Here is a 17,182-nt window from a genome sequence, read left to right as displayed (position 1 = left end):
TAGTTATTACTTTCATAAGACAAAATACTTTTTGGTGATTAATAAAGTCTATCTATCTATCTATCTATCTATCTATCTATCTATCTATCTATCTATCTATCTATCTATCTATCTATCACCTTTTTTTAGAAACAAAGTATCAAAGTACATGGATGAAGACAAACCACTAATCAGAAACTTTAGATCCAAATAGTGATTACTGCTTTACAAGTAACATTTGCAAAGTCACTGCTCTGACACAACACTAGATGTCAGCATTATCTCTGTTACATTTTGGTCTGCTGTTAAGTCACAATAGGTTGAAAAAGAAAATGCTATATGGCCAATCCTCTGTTTAAATCTGACTTTACTGAGCTGAGCTTGGAACCACATAGCATATGGCTCCATGCCTCACATCACACCTTATTTTATTGATCCTTTTAGAGAAATCCTAGGAGGTCAGCGATAAGTGTCAGTTTCCAAGCAAAGGCCCTAAAGCAAGCAGGATCCCTTCAGATCCCTCCTGTTTAAAACCCCCCAAATCAGAAGGCTTTTCCATCTTTTATATAACATACATCTGGTACAACCCCATCTTCTAACACATACATGACATTCTACTATGTCCAGACAGAATCCAAATTTTTCTGTTATCAAACTTAAATCCTGATTCACAACTTTTTCCAAAACCCCTGAAATACAATTATCTTATTTTTACTTTATTAGTGATGTATACAGCAATAACATAATTTGAATGTATGTCATAAAGGAATAGTTCGACAAATCTAGAAGTTAGATGAGCCTGTTTCTACCACTCCAGTCTATGTGTTAAACACAAAGCTGAAGTCAAGAGATGATTAGCTTTGCATAGCAATAACAACTGGTGTCTAGGGAAACAGCTAATCCCCTCCAGACTACAGCTAAATTGTTTTAATTCACAGACATAAAATTCAATTTCAATTTCTATTTCTATTTTTCCAGCTCTTCCTTTTAGTAGCAAAAGTAAAAACAGTACACTATAAATCAGCTGACAGTCTACATGTTCTTTTAATTTAACCTTTTTTAACAACACACTTATGATACAGTGAATATTTGCACAGAAACAGTTTTTTTTCTAATTATCACAGAATAAACAGTTGGTTTGACAAGAATCATTAAGACAACAACTTTTTTTAACTATGGATTTTTACCAGTGTTTCAAAAAGCATTGAACAGGGGAAGAAATATCATACTTACAATAAAACACAAGTTCAAGTCTTTGAGGTTTTGGGTCAAGCTTGAAACACTAGATTCCTCTGGATGATGTTGGGTTAAGACTGAGAGCTCACTTTCCAGTGGACTGATCACAGCATGAATTAAAAATAAAATGTGGTGATAACAAGATGAATCAACATTAGAAGACAACTAATACAAGATCCTACAATGTTATAAAAGCATCTTGATTATTCATGCAGTTTTGGTCAAATTACATGATGGAGAACAAATGAACAATGTAGCTGTTTATGAGATGTAATTTTATGCTCCTCTAAGGTGTTTTATCATGAAAAAAGCATCACATTTAAAGCTTATCTTAACAGCATAAATGTCAGGGTTTGCAAAATAAAAATAATCTCTTTAGTTAATCACACACTTCAGTACTGTTTTTTCTTCATGGGGAACACTGACAGAGAAGTGAATTAATCTGCATGTTCAAGTGCCTTAAACATAACATTTTAACCAAACTATTATGTTGTATTTTCACACAGGTAAAAACAAATATACAATAAATTCTTTTTATATTTGGTCACACTGTCATTTTAGTACTAAATTCAATCAAAGTGCTATTGATATCTTTTGAGATCTTGTAGCTGGGCATTAAAAACAACACCAAACCAAGGTACTTCATTGGAGAAGTTCAAAGCTCATCATGGCCAGTTGAATGTTCTACCAGTGATCTGAGAAAACTTCTGATTGAATGGGTGAAAGAACTTCTGCAGTTTAGTCACCACTGACGGGTCAACCTCTGGGTGGATGCGACCCTTGCTGCCTGCCAGGCACTTGTTGAAGATAATGTTAAATCGCAGACAGTAAAATCCCCTGGTAGCATTGAAGTACAGGTTATACTGGCTGATCCTTGATGGGAGGTTGAGGAAGCGCTCAACAAGCTGCAGTTCCGGCAGTGGGTCCGTGATGAGACGATCCCCATCCACAATATGGAACTGCTCCACAGGAAAGTACTTCAGCCAGCGCTCCAGATGTTTGGTGTAGATGCTGGTCCGGACAGCTTTGTACTTTGTGTTCACTTCACAGGTGTTAGTGTCGATGGCCAGCTTCTCAAACTTGTGATAGGTCTTGTTTTTGCGCTCCTTGCCCTCGAGCACTTGTGTGTAGTCAGATACAGCTCTAGTAGTGGGCTCACGGACAATGATCAGCAGCTTGATGGAGGAATTCATCTTGAAGATGCGTTCAGGGACCTCTTCTGTGATGAAATAGGCAGGGCTCTTCTCAATCGTAATCTGATGAGGGAAGGAGAATGGCATTTTGCCTCTATACCAGTCAGTTCCCCGGGCATAGTTTTGGTCATTGTCAAAGAAGTGGATCTCCTGTGAAGCCTTGACCACTGCCGGATGCAGGTTGAGCATCTCCAGCAGGGCACGGGTGCCTCCCTTGCGCACCCCGATGATGATGGCTCGAGGCAGCTGCTGGACCAGGTTGTGCAGGTGGATTTGCTCTTTGGTGGCATTGCCTTTACGTAGTTCATGAAGCAGGCCACGCTTAAATTGCAGGGTGCGGAGTGGGATTTGTGCTGGCTCAGGTTGGGTCAATCTGTTTTCAATGGGGCAAATGGGCTGTAGCCTGAATTACAAAAACAAGAGAAATGAAGCAGACAGTACAATAAATGTTTATAATAAAGATTTTTAACTTCAGATGAAAAGAAATATTTGGCTTGGTTAAAGTACTAGGATGCGGGATTCCTTTCCTAATTATGGCCAGTTTTTATGCTACACACACGGCAAATACAAAATTATTTGAATCAAGTCAGAGTTTGTGTAAGTGTTGCTGTTGTCTTTGTTCATTCTACCATAATGGCTTTTATAGTCCATACCAAGAAATTAACATTTTTACATGGGATATTTATAGTTATTTTTTTACAAAACAAAAATGTGCCAAATGGCTCTTTTCTCAAATCAAGAAAGCTACAACTAAAAAAATGAGCAAAAATAGGGCAAGATTGTTTCTGTACTGCTGATTTTAAGCGTAATATATTTACTGTGTTTGCTGGTAAATAAAGTACAATAACTGTAGTTAAAGTTTCCTGGCTGATTGTAGCCTCTCAGTGATCTAAAAGATGCAGATTGTGTGTTGCTAAGCCAGGTTCATAGTTGGTCTCAGGGCCGGTTCTTGCCAGCTGTGGAAGTGTGGGCTCTCATATATCCTGGGTGGGCAATTATTAGGATTTATTTATTTATTCAGTCATTTAACACACATTACAATGCTTCCATGATCCTGACTAGACTACTAAACAGAACGTGTAATTTACTAGAGGTTCTGACAAATTTCAATTGCTCGAGTCTATTTAAAAATAGCGTCCCAGATTTCCAATTGGTATAACCACATCGCTCTCATTATACGACAAGGGAAAGAGAAGCACGCGTCCCGCAAAACGCTGTATTGAAGTTATGGACGCGGACGGTACCACCCAGCCTTAAATGACCGTGATATGGAGGTAGCTGTTTGGGGTGGCTAGTTAATACTGGCTGGGACGGTGTGTTTAAATGGAGGTCCAGTGACTTTGGGTGGCTGTGGTGGAGGGAGACGGATTTATTTCTGAAGGGGGTGGTGGGGAAGATGGAGGCAGGCTTCCTTATAGGCACCACCATCTATGCATGGTACACAAATACTCCTGCTAGTTATCGCTCAGAAACTGAAGGCAGGTCGAGAGTGTGGAGAGTATACCAGCTCTCGGCCAATAAAAACAGAAAATAATGCATTTTTCTGGTGTTATTTTTTGATTGACTGGGGCAGTCTACAGCCAACTCTGAAACTTAACACGGAGCCTGCCTTAGATCGCCTTTACCAAAGCACAAATCGTTAAAACTCATAGATAAATTCTGTCTTTCACTTGGGTTGGCAAGACAGACGTTTGGGTGGGCTAAGATCACCCCTGCCCATTCCTAGATTCGGCCCTGGTTGGTCTAATCTCTGAAATTAACATTTCCCCACCAGCAAAAGTATACTTGCAGCTTAAATAATTTCCAGCAACCATAGCAAAATTCACATTGGGTGAGGCTGCTGTTCTTGCTGGTATCTTTAGGAGAGGCCAATAAATGTGCTAGTGAGAAGGAAGAGGGGGAGACTTTGTTATGATGTTAGAGAAATAGCTGGATGAATTCCTCTGCCTCCGCCTATTGATTTATACCATTTTAATGTACTGGAGTGCCAGGGTAATAAATTGTAAATAATTTCAAAATAAGTAACAACTTTCACTTGTTTTATTTTCTCATTTTGAGGATAAGGGAACAAACCAACAACAGAATGGTCCCATATTATCACCTAATAAAGTAGATCATATGCTACACATCCACAATTTGGAATAATTTACAGCTGTGTTTATGGCCAACTGAACGGATTTGTTTCCAAAACACACCGGTCTTTCAGTTTTGGTCTCCACCAACCCACTGAGAAAAATATGTCTTTTTAGCTGATAAATGCCTCACTATTGTACAGCAGGTTTAGCGGAACTAGTTTATTGAAAACCACAAGAAACAAGATAGGTGAGAGTAGTATACTGAACCAAAGCAGAAAAATTCAGGCTATAAAACCAAAACAATTTGCTCAGAGGAGCTAAAAAGTTTATTAAAACTGAATGAAACTGCAGGTGATTTGTCACTACAAGGGAGACTTTTCACATTACACCTGGTCAGTTGTTGATATAAAGTTTTAATTAATTCAACTTTAAACAAAGCAATTAATAGTAATCACAATGGAATATCACCAGTGGTAACATAGATAGGTGTGATGAGATTTTGTATGAAATTACAACTCCAAATACAAATTCTGCCTTATTCAGGAGAACCTAATCTCCCAGTGCCTCAGCCCAGAGGCAATGTCTGACAGGCTCAGTTTAGGATAAATACACTTTTAGACCCATGGCTGCCAAAACTGTAAACACATCACTTTTTGGCCTAAGCACTTCCAGGGCCACATTTAAACACCTTCATAAGACACTGGGCAGCTATATATTGATTCACTAATTCACTTAAACAGTGTTATATTAATTAGTAATATCAAGTGTGAATAAACAAATCAAAAACATTATGTATATTAAATAAATGCGCAGCACTTCTCAGACTGTACCAGTGATTACTTACCTATCCAAGGTCCCAACCCTGGCCACAAGATAAAGGACACTTCCAATAGCAAGGCTGCCCAGAACAAAGAGCTTCTGTCTCAGCAATGCCTGCTGTTTGAATAGCATGGCCCTCCATCAATCTTCAGGACTGCGTCTTCAGCCTGCAGAGAGCAGAGCACATAAACTACTAATCATCAAGGGATAAAAGACAGCCTAATGTTTATTAACACATACTCAATCAAGTCTTACAAGTGATTAAGCCACACTCACACACATCTGAAAAGTGCTGCAGTGCCATTAGAGAGAAGGCTTACCACTTTGATACATTTATTTATTTTTAACAGCTCAGCAGTCTGATATGATCCAGTGTTACGGTGTGCTGTGAAGGCTCACCTTTGAGAAGAGAATGTGTAGTAAAGTGTAGCTGCAAATTAGATTCTCAGTTTGGAGAAAAAGTTTTGCTTCACAGTCTAACTAAATGTGTGACCAAGAAGCTCTTGTATAAGTTGCAACTAATCAATATTTTTATATTGAGAATGGATCAAAGGACCATGTGAATTCTGAAAGAGGTAGCTTTTTTGCTATTTTAAACAAACAGTGTAGGTTTTATAGCCTGCACCTGCCTTGCTTCATCACTCTTACCAAGTTTGGATCCTCTTTTCAACAAATACATGAAAAAAACATGCTAATGTGGAAATAGGCAAATGTTTTCTAACACATTCAGCATTCCTAGGACCCGAAGTGGACATCTAACATCTGCTCCACCATCAAGAAGGCACAATAAAGGACGTTCTTTCTGTGTCAGCTCAGGAAATTCAACCTGCTTCAGGAGCTGCTGGTACAGTTCTATGGGGGAATCATCAAGTCATTTCTCTGCACATCCATTACTGTTTGGTTTGGTTCAGCATCTAAACACAACAGTAACAGACTCCAAGTGTCCAACAGCTTTCAAAAGTACATAGATATAAGGTTACTGTATAAGTAGCCTAATATCTACCTATAAGTATTAGTGCCTTAAGTCAGAGCAGACAAACACACTTTTTTCCTTAAATGTGTGCTCATATGTTTTTGGACTTTGAAAGGCAATAAAAAAGACCCTTAATACTGCTGAGATATGGAATATCCCCCATAATACAGCCTTGAACTAGACACACCGCCAGGCCTAGTTATGGTTGCCAATCTATGATTGGCTAGGCACTATTCAGCGGAGGGGTTTAGCAAACGGTATTCCATGGGACCTAAGTACTGCTCAGCAGCACTTATGTAGTCTTTGAACAAAAAATTCAATTCCACAGTCTTCGATCTGCAGAAACTCAACAGATGCTATTCTTTTGTACTAATGAACAGTCAGCACCATTTGCTGCACATTCTATACAACTTATTTATAGACCTAGACAGAAATTAATTGTTTGCCCTGTCTAGGAGCTGCAGCCAGGACAGCTGTGCTAGGATGTGTGCACAAGAGGAGGCCCGTACACAATTATCAATTATGGAGCAGTTTATTTTCATAAACCACAGAGCCAGAGTCCTGACAGGAACTAGCAAAAGAGATCATATTTCTCCTATACGAGCTTCGCTGTAAAATAGGAATGGAGCACATACAAATCCCTTCATGATCAAGCTCCTTCATACCTTAAAGACCTCATAGTACCATATTATCCCAATAGAGCACTTCGCTCTCAGAGTGCAGATCTACTTGCGGTTCCCAGAGTTTCCAAAAGCAGACTGGGAGGCAGAGTCTTTAGCTATCAAGCTCCTCTCCTGTGGAACCAGCTCCCAGTCTGGGTTCAGGAGGCAGACACTCTCTGTACTTTTAAAGCTAGATTTAAAACCTTCCTTTAGTGTGGGTTCAGGTAACCCTGAACCATCCCTTAGTTATGCTGGTATAGGCCTAGACTGCCTGAGGACTCCCCATTGGTGCACTGAGCTCCCCTACCCTACCCTAACCCTGGAGGTTTCTTCTGTTAAAGGGAGTTTCAGAAAAAAGCAATCGCATTTGAAAAGTTTTTCACAGAGTGAACTTCTTTTTCTGCAAGAGATGATGACATCAGTGTACAAGAGTTCACAGGTGCTATAAGCTGTTTTCAGTAAATAGTATATGTTTCCAAAGTAATAACTAAACTCTAAATCAAAAGAAGAAACAAAGGCTCCAATACTCACTGCACACTGAACACAAAAGTGTTACGTGGACCAAACATCATTCTAATGATTTTGTTATTCTCAAACCTTTACTAGGAGTGGGCTAAAAATGCCAAGTTTTTCCTGAGGGTGGCACTGATGGAAAGGTCACTGAAGTCTAGGAGTTCAGCAAGCATGGCAATCTATTGAAAATGCTTTTTGTGTGTACATGTTTTAAAATGAGACAGTGTACTTTCTGAAGAAAAAAATGGCATATTACTTACCTTACAAATGAAAAGTTAAATGCATGAGCAATAAAGCGCAGTTTAGTTTTCTTATGACAGTAAGAGCTTTAACTTATGCTAGTTTATGTTAGATAATGCTACAAAATATTATATAGATATGCTCCATAATCAACATTATTGAAGCAGTTCACTGGCTCTTATGACTACCGTCTTCTTACTGTACCATTAGACTATATTTTAAAACTTAGCATTATCACCTAATTGTTGTGACAGTGACGCTAACGACATAGCATTAACCTTTTTATTTTTACCCCAGTGGAGTGTCCAAATGCAAAATGTTTTATCTTGTGGACCATGAATGTGCTCAGAAAAAATCATGGGGGTCTGCCCACTACAATTTAATTTTTAGAGTTGCAAGCTTTGGTCCAATGTGCAAAGTATATACCTTTGGGTACCCACATCACACATTTATGTACAAATGATTAAATTTCAAGATATTGACAAAAAGAAAAGAGAAAAAGTAGTAAGATCCACAAAACAGAAAAAATATATATGCTAAACTGGCCAGAAAATCTTGCAGATTTTGTGTAGAGTGACTGACAAATTATCTGTGCTGGTAACAGTTATGGCGATCTATAAGCTTTATTGGAGAGAGTCTAAAATGAAATGAAGTAATCTGCTGTGTACAAGGAATGGGCTGAATATCATAGAAATGTCAACATTAGAGCTTTGGTATTTGTTGTGGAAAGTTAAATTAGAAATATTTAACCCTAAATTTGGGAAGTTCATAAGGTCTTTAAACAAACAAGTTTTATTCAAAATGGAAATATGGCCACTACTTTCCAAAATACAAGTGGATGTGGAAGTTCTGATGTAATGCAACAGGAAGTTAATAGCTCTCAAAATCATCCTCTGGGGAACATTAATGATAATAAGCAGGACAAAAAGGTCACATTTACAGTGGGTACGGAAAGTATTCAGACCCCTTTAAATTTTTCACTCTTTGTGTCATTGCAGCCTTTTGCCAAAATCAAAAAAGTTCATTTTATTTCTCATTAATGTACACTCAGCACCCCATCTTGACAGAAAAAAACAGAAATGTAGAAATTTTTGCAAATTTATTAAAAAAGAAAAACTGAAATATCACATGGTCATAAGTATTCAGACCCTTTGCAGTGACACTCATATTTAACTCACATGCTGTCCATTTCTTCTGATCCTCCTTGAGATGGTTCTGCTCCTTCATTGGAGTCCAGCTGTGTTTAATTAAACTGATTGGACTTGATTAGGAAAGGCACACACCTGTCTATATAAGACCTTACAGCTCACAGTGCATGTCAGAGCAAATGAGAATCATGAGGTCGAAGGAACTGCCCAAGGAGCTCAGAGACAGAATTGTGGCAAGGCACAGATCTGGCCAAGGTTACAAAAGAATTTCTGCAGCACTCAAGGTTCCTAAGAGCACAGTGGCCTCCATAATCCTCAAATGGAAAAAGTGTGGGACGACCAGAACTCTTCCTAGACCTGGCCGTCCAGCCAAACTGAGCAATTGTGGGAGAAGAGCTTTGGTGAGAGAAGTAAAGAAGAACCCAAAGATCACTGTGGCTGAGCTCCAGAGATGCAGTAGGGAGATGGGAGAAAGTTCCACAAAGTCAACTATCACTGCAGCCCTCCACCAGTCGGGGCTTTATGGCTTAGTGGCCCGATGGAAGCCTCTCCTCAGTGCAAGACACATGAAAGCCCGCATAGAGTTTGCCAAAAAACACATGAAGGACTCCCAGACTATGAGAAATAAGATTCTCTGGTCTGATGAGACCAAGATTGAACTTTTTGGCGTTAATTCTAAGCGGTATGTGTGGAGAAAACCAGGCACTGCTCATCACCTGTCCAATACAATCCCTACAGTGAAACATGGTGGTGGGAGCATCATGTTGTGGGGGTGTTTTTCAGCTGCAGGGACAGGACGACTGGTTGCAACTGAAGGAAAGATGAATGCGGCCATGTACAGAGATATCCTGGAAGAAAACCTCTTCCAGAGTGCTCAGGACCTCAGACTGGGCTGAAGGTTCACCTTTCAGCAGGACAATGACCCTAAGCACACAGCTAAAATAACAAAAGCCAAAGGAGTGGCTTCGGAACAACTCTGTGACCGTTCTTGACTGGCCCAGCCAGAGCCCTGACCTAAACCCAATTGAGCATCTCTGGAGAGACCTAAAAATGGCTGTCCACCAACGTTCACCATCCAACCTGACAGAACTGGAGAGGATCTGCAAGGAACAATGGCAGAGGATCCCCAAATCCAGGTGTGAAAAACTTGTTGCATCATTCCCAAGAAGACTCATGGCTGTACTAGCTCAAAAGGTGCTTCTACTCAATACTGAGCACAGGGTCTGAATACTTATGACCATGTGATATTTCAGTTTTTCTTTTTTAATAAATTTGCAAAAATTTCTACATTTCTGTTTTTTTCTGTCAAGATGGGGTGCTGAGTGTACATTAATGAGAAATAAAATGAACTTTTTTGATTTTGGCAAATGGCTGCAATGACACAAAGAGTGAAAAATTTAAAGGGGTCTGAATACTTTCCGTACCCACTGTAGTATATTTGATTCAGAAATGTCAAAACAGCTTGTGTATCTTCAACATGCTGGCCAAATCCAACAGAGTTCACCCCCTGCTGCCATTTTTCAAATTTTCTTTCACCTCACTTCTTGTGGTCTAAACATCTTAGATTACTCTGCTTCCCTCTGCATTTATCACATGCAAAGCAGGACTGAAATGAAAAGCAGCCTATTTGCGTTTATTCCTCCCTACAGTTTTGACATGTGTCACGAGTGATCAGTCATACATAAGCTCACAGCCTACTGAGCTAATGGACTGAGAAAGAGCCCAGCAGAAACACAGAAAAACAACTAAGCGATTAGACAAATGCTGACTGGCTATTTTGTGTGTAATTAAAACGCTGAAAAGCCGTGCTGCTTACAGGCCTGATAACAACTATAATTAGTTGCCAAATTGTGGAACATGAACATATAAGCCTGATAAAAAGTGACTATTTACAGTGACACGGCAAAAAAAAAACCCCAAAAACAATTTAATTATTAAGGCTGTGCTTATTGGTGTGCTGTACTAATAATTTACACTTACTCATTTTTAGAGGAGTACACAAGGGCACAGGTAAAAATAAACCAATGTAGCTTAGCACTCATAAGATACACTCATTCACTGAATTACTGAAATATTGTTAAAATCTCTGTCTCTCCCTCTTACACACACACACACACACACACACACACACACACACATACTGGCCTGGGGGACAGTAGTGGCAGTAATAGCTGGGTATTGTAACAGGAAAACCTCTGTGGTACCATACTGCACCCAGATTTATCAAGTCATATCAATGCCATTTTCAGCACTTCACATAACTCACCAAGGCCTCGCTGTTACTTAACCGAAGCACTAAACAGCCAGACAGGTGGACAGGGACATAAGAGAACTGAAGAACTGTCTCTGTGTGGATATTTTCAATTGGAAGGAATAAACACATTTTCAATACTGACCTCTTTCATCTGTGTGATTCCTGAAAAGTGGTTAGCTAGTCAGCTAATAAACAATCTGCAACAAAACAATCTTCAAATAATGAAAGGGATATTCCCCCAGGAGGCCTGTCGGCCCACTGGCTCAGAGATACAAACAACATCAATCCTCTTATCTAACTTCAGGTTCAACAAGACAACCCTCTAGCATGTCAAAGTAATGGTTTTTAACCCGTTATTTGATTGAGGAAATTGTAATCATATTCTGCAATATGTTAATCAGTCATATTGCTCAAAACTCCATCAGTAGATTTTGTAAATGCAGCACCAACACATAAGTACATTTACACAAGTCCTGCGATTGAGTACAAAATTACTTGAACTTAAATAGAATACATATTTGTACTTTTACTTTACTGCTGTTGTTTTTCATGTGAACTGAGGCAGAGATTCTAGGACACTGCCTTTTAGTCACTCAGTACTAGTGTTCAATATGATTCCTAGAGAACTGAAGGATTTTGAAAAGCTGTAGGGGGATGGCACTGCTTGGCTAGATTTATATCATTTCTGCCAGATTTAGCTTTTTATCCCTACCGAACTGGTTGTGAGTATAACGTTATCATGACCAATACAATGGCTGAATTATTTAAAATAACTCAATTGACCTCTACTATTTGAATTGCAGATACTTCTGGAAACAATGCATTCAGCTCACTGTTTATCTTTTATTTGAGGAGAGAGCCAGGGAGTAATTATAAACAGCAGTCACCACAGTCTATTTTGCAAAACCTTATGAGTATTATTCCCTGACAGAATTGGTGCACACTCCAAGGCGATCAAAGATGGAGTTATTCATTCATTAAAGGAATTTACAAAAAAGAAGAACAAAGCTAATAAGCATTTGGCTGTTGGTAGAAAGAATTCTCCAAAGTTTGACAGCTGCAGCAGTACACTGTAGTCAGTTCAGGACACTGTGGAGGGAGAAGAGAGAAGGGGAGGTGGAGAGAAGCCAGAGCACAAATGAATAATTCACCACAATGTACTTTATTATTATTATTGATCTTTGCTTATGCACAAGGGAATGATACTGCTGTTTGGCTTAGAGCTCCACCCTCTGCCGACCTCTACTCCATTTCTCTAAACCAGGCATCCATTTTGTGATAATACATCTACATTATTTATCACCTGTCTCTGCATATGCCATTGTCTCCAGTTGTACTCCACCATCATCTTATTCTCTGCTACTGAGAATTTTACACACAAACACATGTACACAGTTAAACATGCAAATTCATACTGTATTCGCACATGCACATAAAATTCCATTATGTCTGTCTGTATGCTAATATAGGAGACCTGCACACTACACTGTCACCTTCACTATATCAGACCATTAATATCCATCCATCCATTCAACCATTATCTATCTTATTCTACTTTTATTCCTAACCAGGGTCACAGGGATCTACTGGAGCCTATCCCAGCTCTCTTGGGTGAAAGACAGGGGTACACCCTGGACAGGTCACCAGTCCATCACAGGGTCACATAGAGACAAACAACCTCACACACTCACACTCACTCCTATGGGCAATTTAGAGTCACCAATCAACCTGACATACATGTTTTTGGACTGTGGGAGGAAACCAGAGTACCTGGAGAAAACCCACACAAGCACAGGGAGAACATGCAAACGCCACACAGAAAGGCCAGGTTGTAAACCCAGGACTTTCTTGCTGTGAGGCAACAGTGCTAACCACTCAGCCACCATGCTGCCCCCCAGACCATTATTATTTGAATGTAAATAAGTTTACCTCACTTCAAAGTACTGTTCAGCAATAACTGACATCAGTCTTCTTCAAAATACCATGATTGGTATTGGTATTGGATTGATTTCAAAATATGTTTTAAATATCTTCTGGCTTTCAGTGTCGTTATGGGTCCTTTATACATAGTCCATCAACTAGACAACAGAATACAAAGTCACCAGAAATACTACATACAGTGTAGGATATCATGATCACCTTTGTACCTCACTGAATAATAAGATTTGCAAGAGGAACATAAAAGATTTAGGACATGCAGTGCAGTTCAATTATCCATTTTCAATATAAAATATGTTCTCTACTTAGGTCACATGGCCAAAACTGAAAAAAAAAAAAAAAAAAATCATCACCTAAAATACAAGGACATTTATTGCTAACTGTCAGTTAATGAAGCAGCTAGCCTGTGGTGCAATTGTGAAACCCTGGGCTTAGCATAGTCCAGGTCACTGTGGTGTGTTATTGGTGGTTCTGCCAGCTTTAATCACTTTTTAATTGTGAGGACACATGCCAGACTAAAAATATTTGGAGTTTCTTGGAGGAGTATTTTGTTGGAGATGAGTTTTTGTGAGATGGTTAATTTTGATAGACTTGTCCTTGGAGTAAATTAACAAACTTACACATCATTATAATCATGTTGTCATGACATTTCAAGTTTATTAGAAATTCCAAGTCTGATTGGCTCTCTGGGTTTGAAGGCTCGAGGTCTCCTGGAGCAGTGGAACTTGCATGTTAACAGAGGAGTACATACAGAGTGAATGCTGGATTCAAGAAGCAGTCTGGCTTTACTCCGACTGCTGGGTGACCTTCAAACTCCAAATAAGACAACAGCCATAAACTCTGACCCAGGAGACAAACAGGAGGACATGTCCCTACAAGGTTTTCCCTGTTCTCTCTCTGTGCCCTGTGTGCAATGTGTAGTGACATTTCTCCCATTTTAACACCTACACACACACACACACACACACACACACAGGCACCCTGTTCACAAAGACAAACGCAAAGACACTTCTTTTAAGATGTTCAGAGGGCTGACAAGATATACCCTTTAAAGAGGTGTGAGAATGTGCAGTTGAGTACATAGCACCTCAAACATTAAACTGTCATCATCGTATCTCCTTCCTACTCCCTGCTTTTGTCAGAATGCCAGAAGGGAACAAGAAAATTTCCCAAAATAGACCATGGATGAGCAGCACTGCAAACAGCATCATGCGATGTGTTTACCTAAAAAGGACATTTATTGTGATTACATGAAAATTTTGTAGATGTGTAGACTCCTTGCCAAACCTTGTTTTTAGGAAGCTGCTAGACATTAGCTGGTGAACAAAGAGCAAAGAAAATCAATTACAATTGGAATTTTCAGTGTGCCAAACTCTTAGCACAGTGTGTCTATAATGTTGCACACAATCAAAGCAACAACATAAAGCAAAATGGTTACTATTTTAAACCATTAAATGGCTTAATTTAGCGTATCTGGTGATAATGTGAAATATATCTGAACTTTGCTGGTTGGCAACTCAACTCTGCTCAAACCCAAATATTGCATCAGACTGCAATTTTACAGCTGGCATGTGATGTTCCATTTTGAGAGCGACACTGACACACTGATTGTGTGCTTTGGATTTTTTTCCTTTTCAAATCTTTTGCCTATACATGTTGAAAACTAACAACCTTAAGTGACAAAGCCCATTTTTAGTTTTAAACTAAGGTGTAGTAAAAGGATTTGTTAGCAGAGGGCATGTGTTATGGTGAAAAGGGAGGTGCTGCAGGGGACATTTGGATGGGTGTGTCTGTGTGTCATGGGAGGGGCTCTTGTCCTCTGGGTGAATCCTGAATCAGGTACAAACACCTGCCATCTCCAGAGCAGCTGCTGAAACACCTCCGCAGGAGGCGTCCTGACAACCAACCAGCTCCCAGTTCTCCTCTGTTTGCTACAGCTCTGAAAGGAGCAGGAAGCTGCTGGTGTGTGGTTCTGGCCCTACAGGCAGACAGACACACAGGCAGCTTCTGTGCACCACCGCCTGTTCTGTCTTCACTCAATTCCCAGAGCTCCCTGCAGCAGCTTGCCTCTGTGGTTTCAGCTCATTTGATTTTCTTCTATTACACTGACGTGCTGTTCCTAACACTGGGCACTGCAGCCTGTCCTCATCACGTACAGGCAGGAGAAGATAAAAGAACAGGTATCCTTCCAAACACTTGCTTGTCAGCTAAAAACATTACCCAGATATCCTGATATGCAGACACATTTAGGAGCAGTTAACACACTTCTTGAACTACAAAACACGCTTTTTGTGGCTTGTGAAGCATTACAGGTGGGTCACTGGAAATGTGACCACTCATACAGCTAAGCTAAATGATCAAAAGAATGTTTCATTTCTTTCTGGAGAAGTTGTTCTTTGTTTCAAAGAGGACCTATGACAAGGACATGTTATTTACACTGATGAGATTATTTCTTGAGTTTTGAATGAAATCAAAAACTTGTATGTCTGTACATCACATATAGAATGGTCTGTACTAATGACTTTCTATTGTACATGTGCCTGTGGCAGACATTTATTGATTCTGCTGTTGCATTCAATTGTGAATAAAACTACTGCTTGGATGTCAGTGTATACCATTGCACAGCCAGTTTGAGACGCCATGTTAACAATGTTAGACAAGTGCGTTTATTCATGTAATGGTTGTCTTTGTGTATAAATACACCCTATACATTCTCCATATAGCCCATATATGAAAAGTAAAGTTACTAATATGTGCTACATATAAAATAAAGAAAATGATCATTTTCACGCAGCTGCATAAACTATCTACTCCTTTATACTAGTTTAAGTACTTCCAAGAATCCAGTACATAGCATAAAATAAAAAAATGATCAACCATACACTCCTTGTTGTGACTTCCAAATATTTGTCCTTTATAGCCGCTGAGAAGGAGAGAGTGGGTTCTATACATTTGTGACGTGCTGCAAAGATGCCTACACAAGACACTGGATCCAGGATACTTTTAGGTGGTTTATTAAAAAAATAAACAAAGCTATCACAGAGCAGTATGGTAAGGTTTCACAGATGAGAGGCTATTGAGTTCTGAATTCTGTATAATCGTGAATTAAAATGATAAAGCAGCCAGCAGCAATAGTGTAGTGGTCAACAAATGTTACAGCTACCTGGCTCTTCCTCTCTCCACCTACCTGAGGCAGGTGAGCGAGTGTGCCTATAAAACCTCCGTCCACACCTGGGCCCACATACCTATGTCCCTGGATGCAAACAGAAACATACAGTACATATGCTACTCACTAACCTATAGACATGTCTCCTACACTCCTTTTTACCAGTGTAAGCACTTAAAAGCCCAGTATAATTGATAAAATGCTGCCAAAGTGATTACAGCTAATACTTTGATACTGAAAGAAATTTTCTCCCTCAAATAAGATTTATTTCACTTGTGGGTAAGATTATCAACCCTTTGCTCCTTTCTACCAGTTAAAGTACCTGTAAAAAGTTGAGTACTAGACTAGTCAAATGTAGTATCCTGCTGTCAAAAAGTGATTACTGTTAATAGCTTGTTATTGAAAGGGGTTTTCAAATTACATTCACTTGACTCCAGTGGGTAATATTTTAAAGATTATCAACTATCCCCTTCTGTCTATGGTACACTGCTTCCTAACTGAGCTAAGATATTAGCAGTAATTGGTTTTTCACAAGCAGAATATTATATTTTACTAGTTATACTGGCCCTTTACAGGGGCAGAAGGTACAGGTACTTAGTGGCACATGTAATGGAATATACTTACATCTAAGAACATGTTTTATCCATAATTGAGTAGAACACTGCAGCAGAAACAAACTCACACCTGTCACACATGTTGCAAAGAAACTATAATATAATATATAATAATATATATAATAATACTCTTCAGCCAGTTATTTCCACAAATGAAATATTTAAAAAGCTGAAGATTATTTGTGTGATACCCTTTCAAAATGCAGCAGTTAATTCTGCGTAATATATATTGTGATATGTCAACACTCAAAAATTCGACTGTCAGGGATGTATCGTGTGTTTACAGAGTCACAATTTTCTAATGGAAGGATAGATAACAATGGAAATCTTGCACAACTCTATGTTATATTTTCCTAGGCAGGATATTAAATG

The 17,182-nt window shown here is 39.2% G+C and overlaps 1 protein-coding gene across 1 annotated transcript in view; it reads right to left on the bottom strand.

The window, feature by feature from the left end:
* Positions 1-1,363: 1,363 nt before the first annotated feature.
* Positions 1,364-17,182, bottom strand: part of LOC113137221 (heparan sulfate glucosamine 3-O-sulfotransferase 5) — a 99,474-nt gene continuing 83,655 nt past the window's right edge. Inside the window, exons 3-4 of the mRNA XM_026318728.1 lie at positions 5,328-5,469; positions 1,364-2,811 (exon numbers count right to left, since the gene is read on the bottom strand). Coding sequence (XP_026174513.1) covers positions 1,881-2,811; positions 5,328-5,434 — 1,038 coding nt within the window. The 5' untranslated portion in view covers positions 5,435-5,469 and the 3' untranslated portion in view covers positions 1,364-1,880. The remainder of the gene's footprint in view (positions 2,812-5,327; positions 5,470-17,182) is intronic.

The sequence above is a fragment of the Mastacembelus armatus genome, chromosome 24 (genome assembly GCF_900324485.2).
Source record: "Mastacembelus armatus chromosome 24, fMasArm1.2, whole genome shotgun sequence".
Taxonomy (NCBI): domain Eukaryota; kingdom Metazoa; phylum Chordata; class Actinopteri; order Synbranchiformes; family Mastacembelidae; genus Mastacembelus; species Mastacembelus armatus.
Note: the sequence above shows the minus strand (reverse complement) of the source record. Positions and strands in the feature narration are given on the sequence as shown.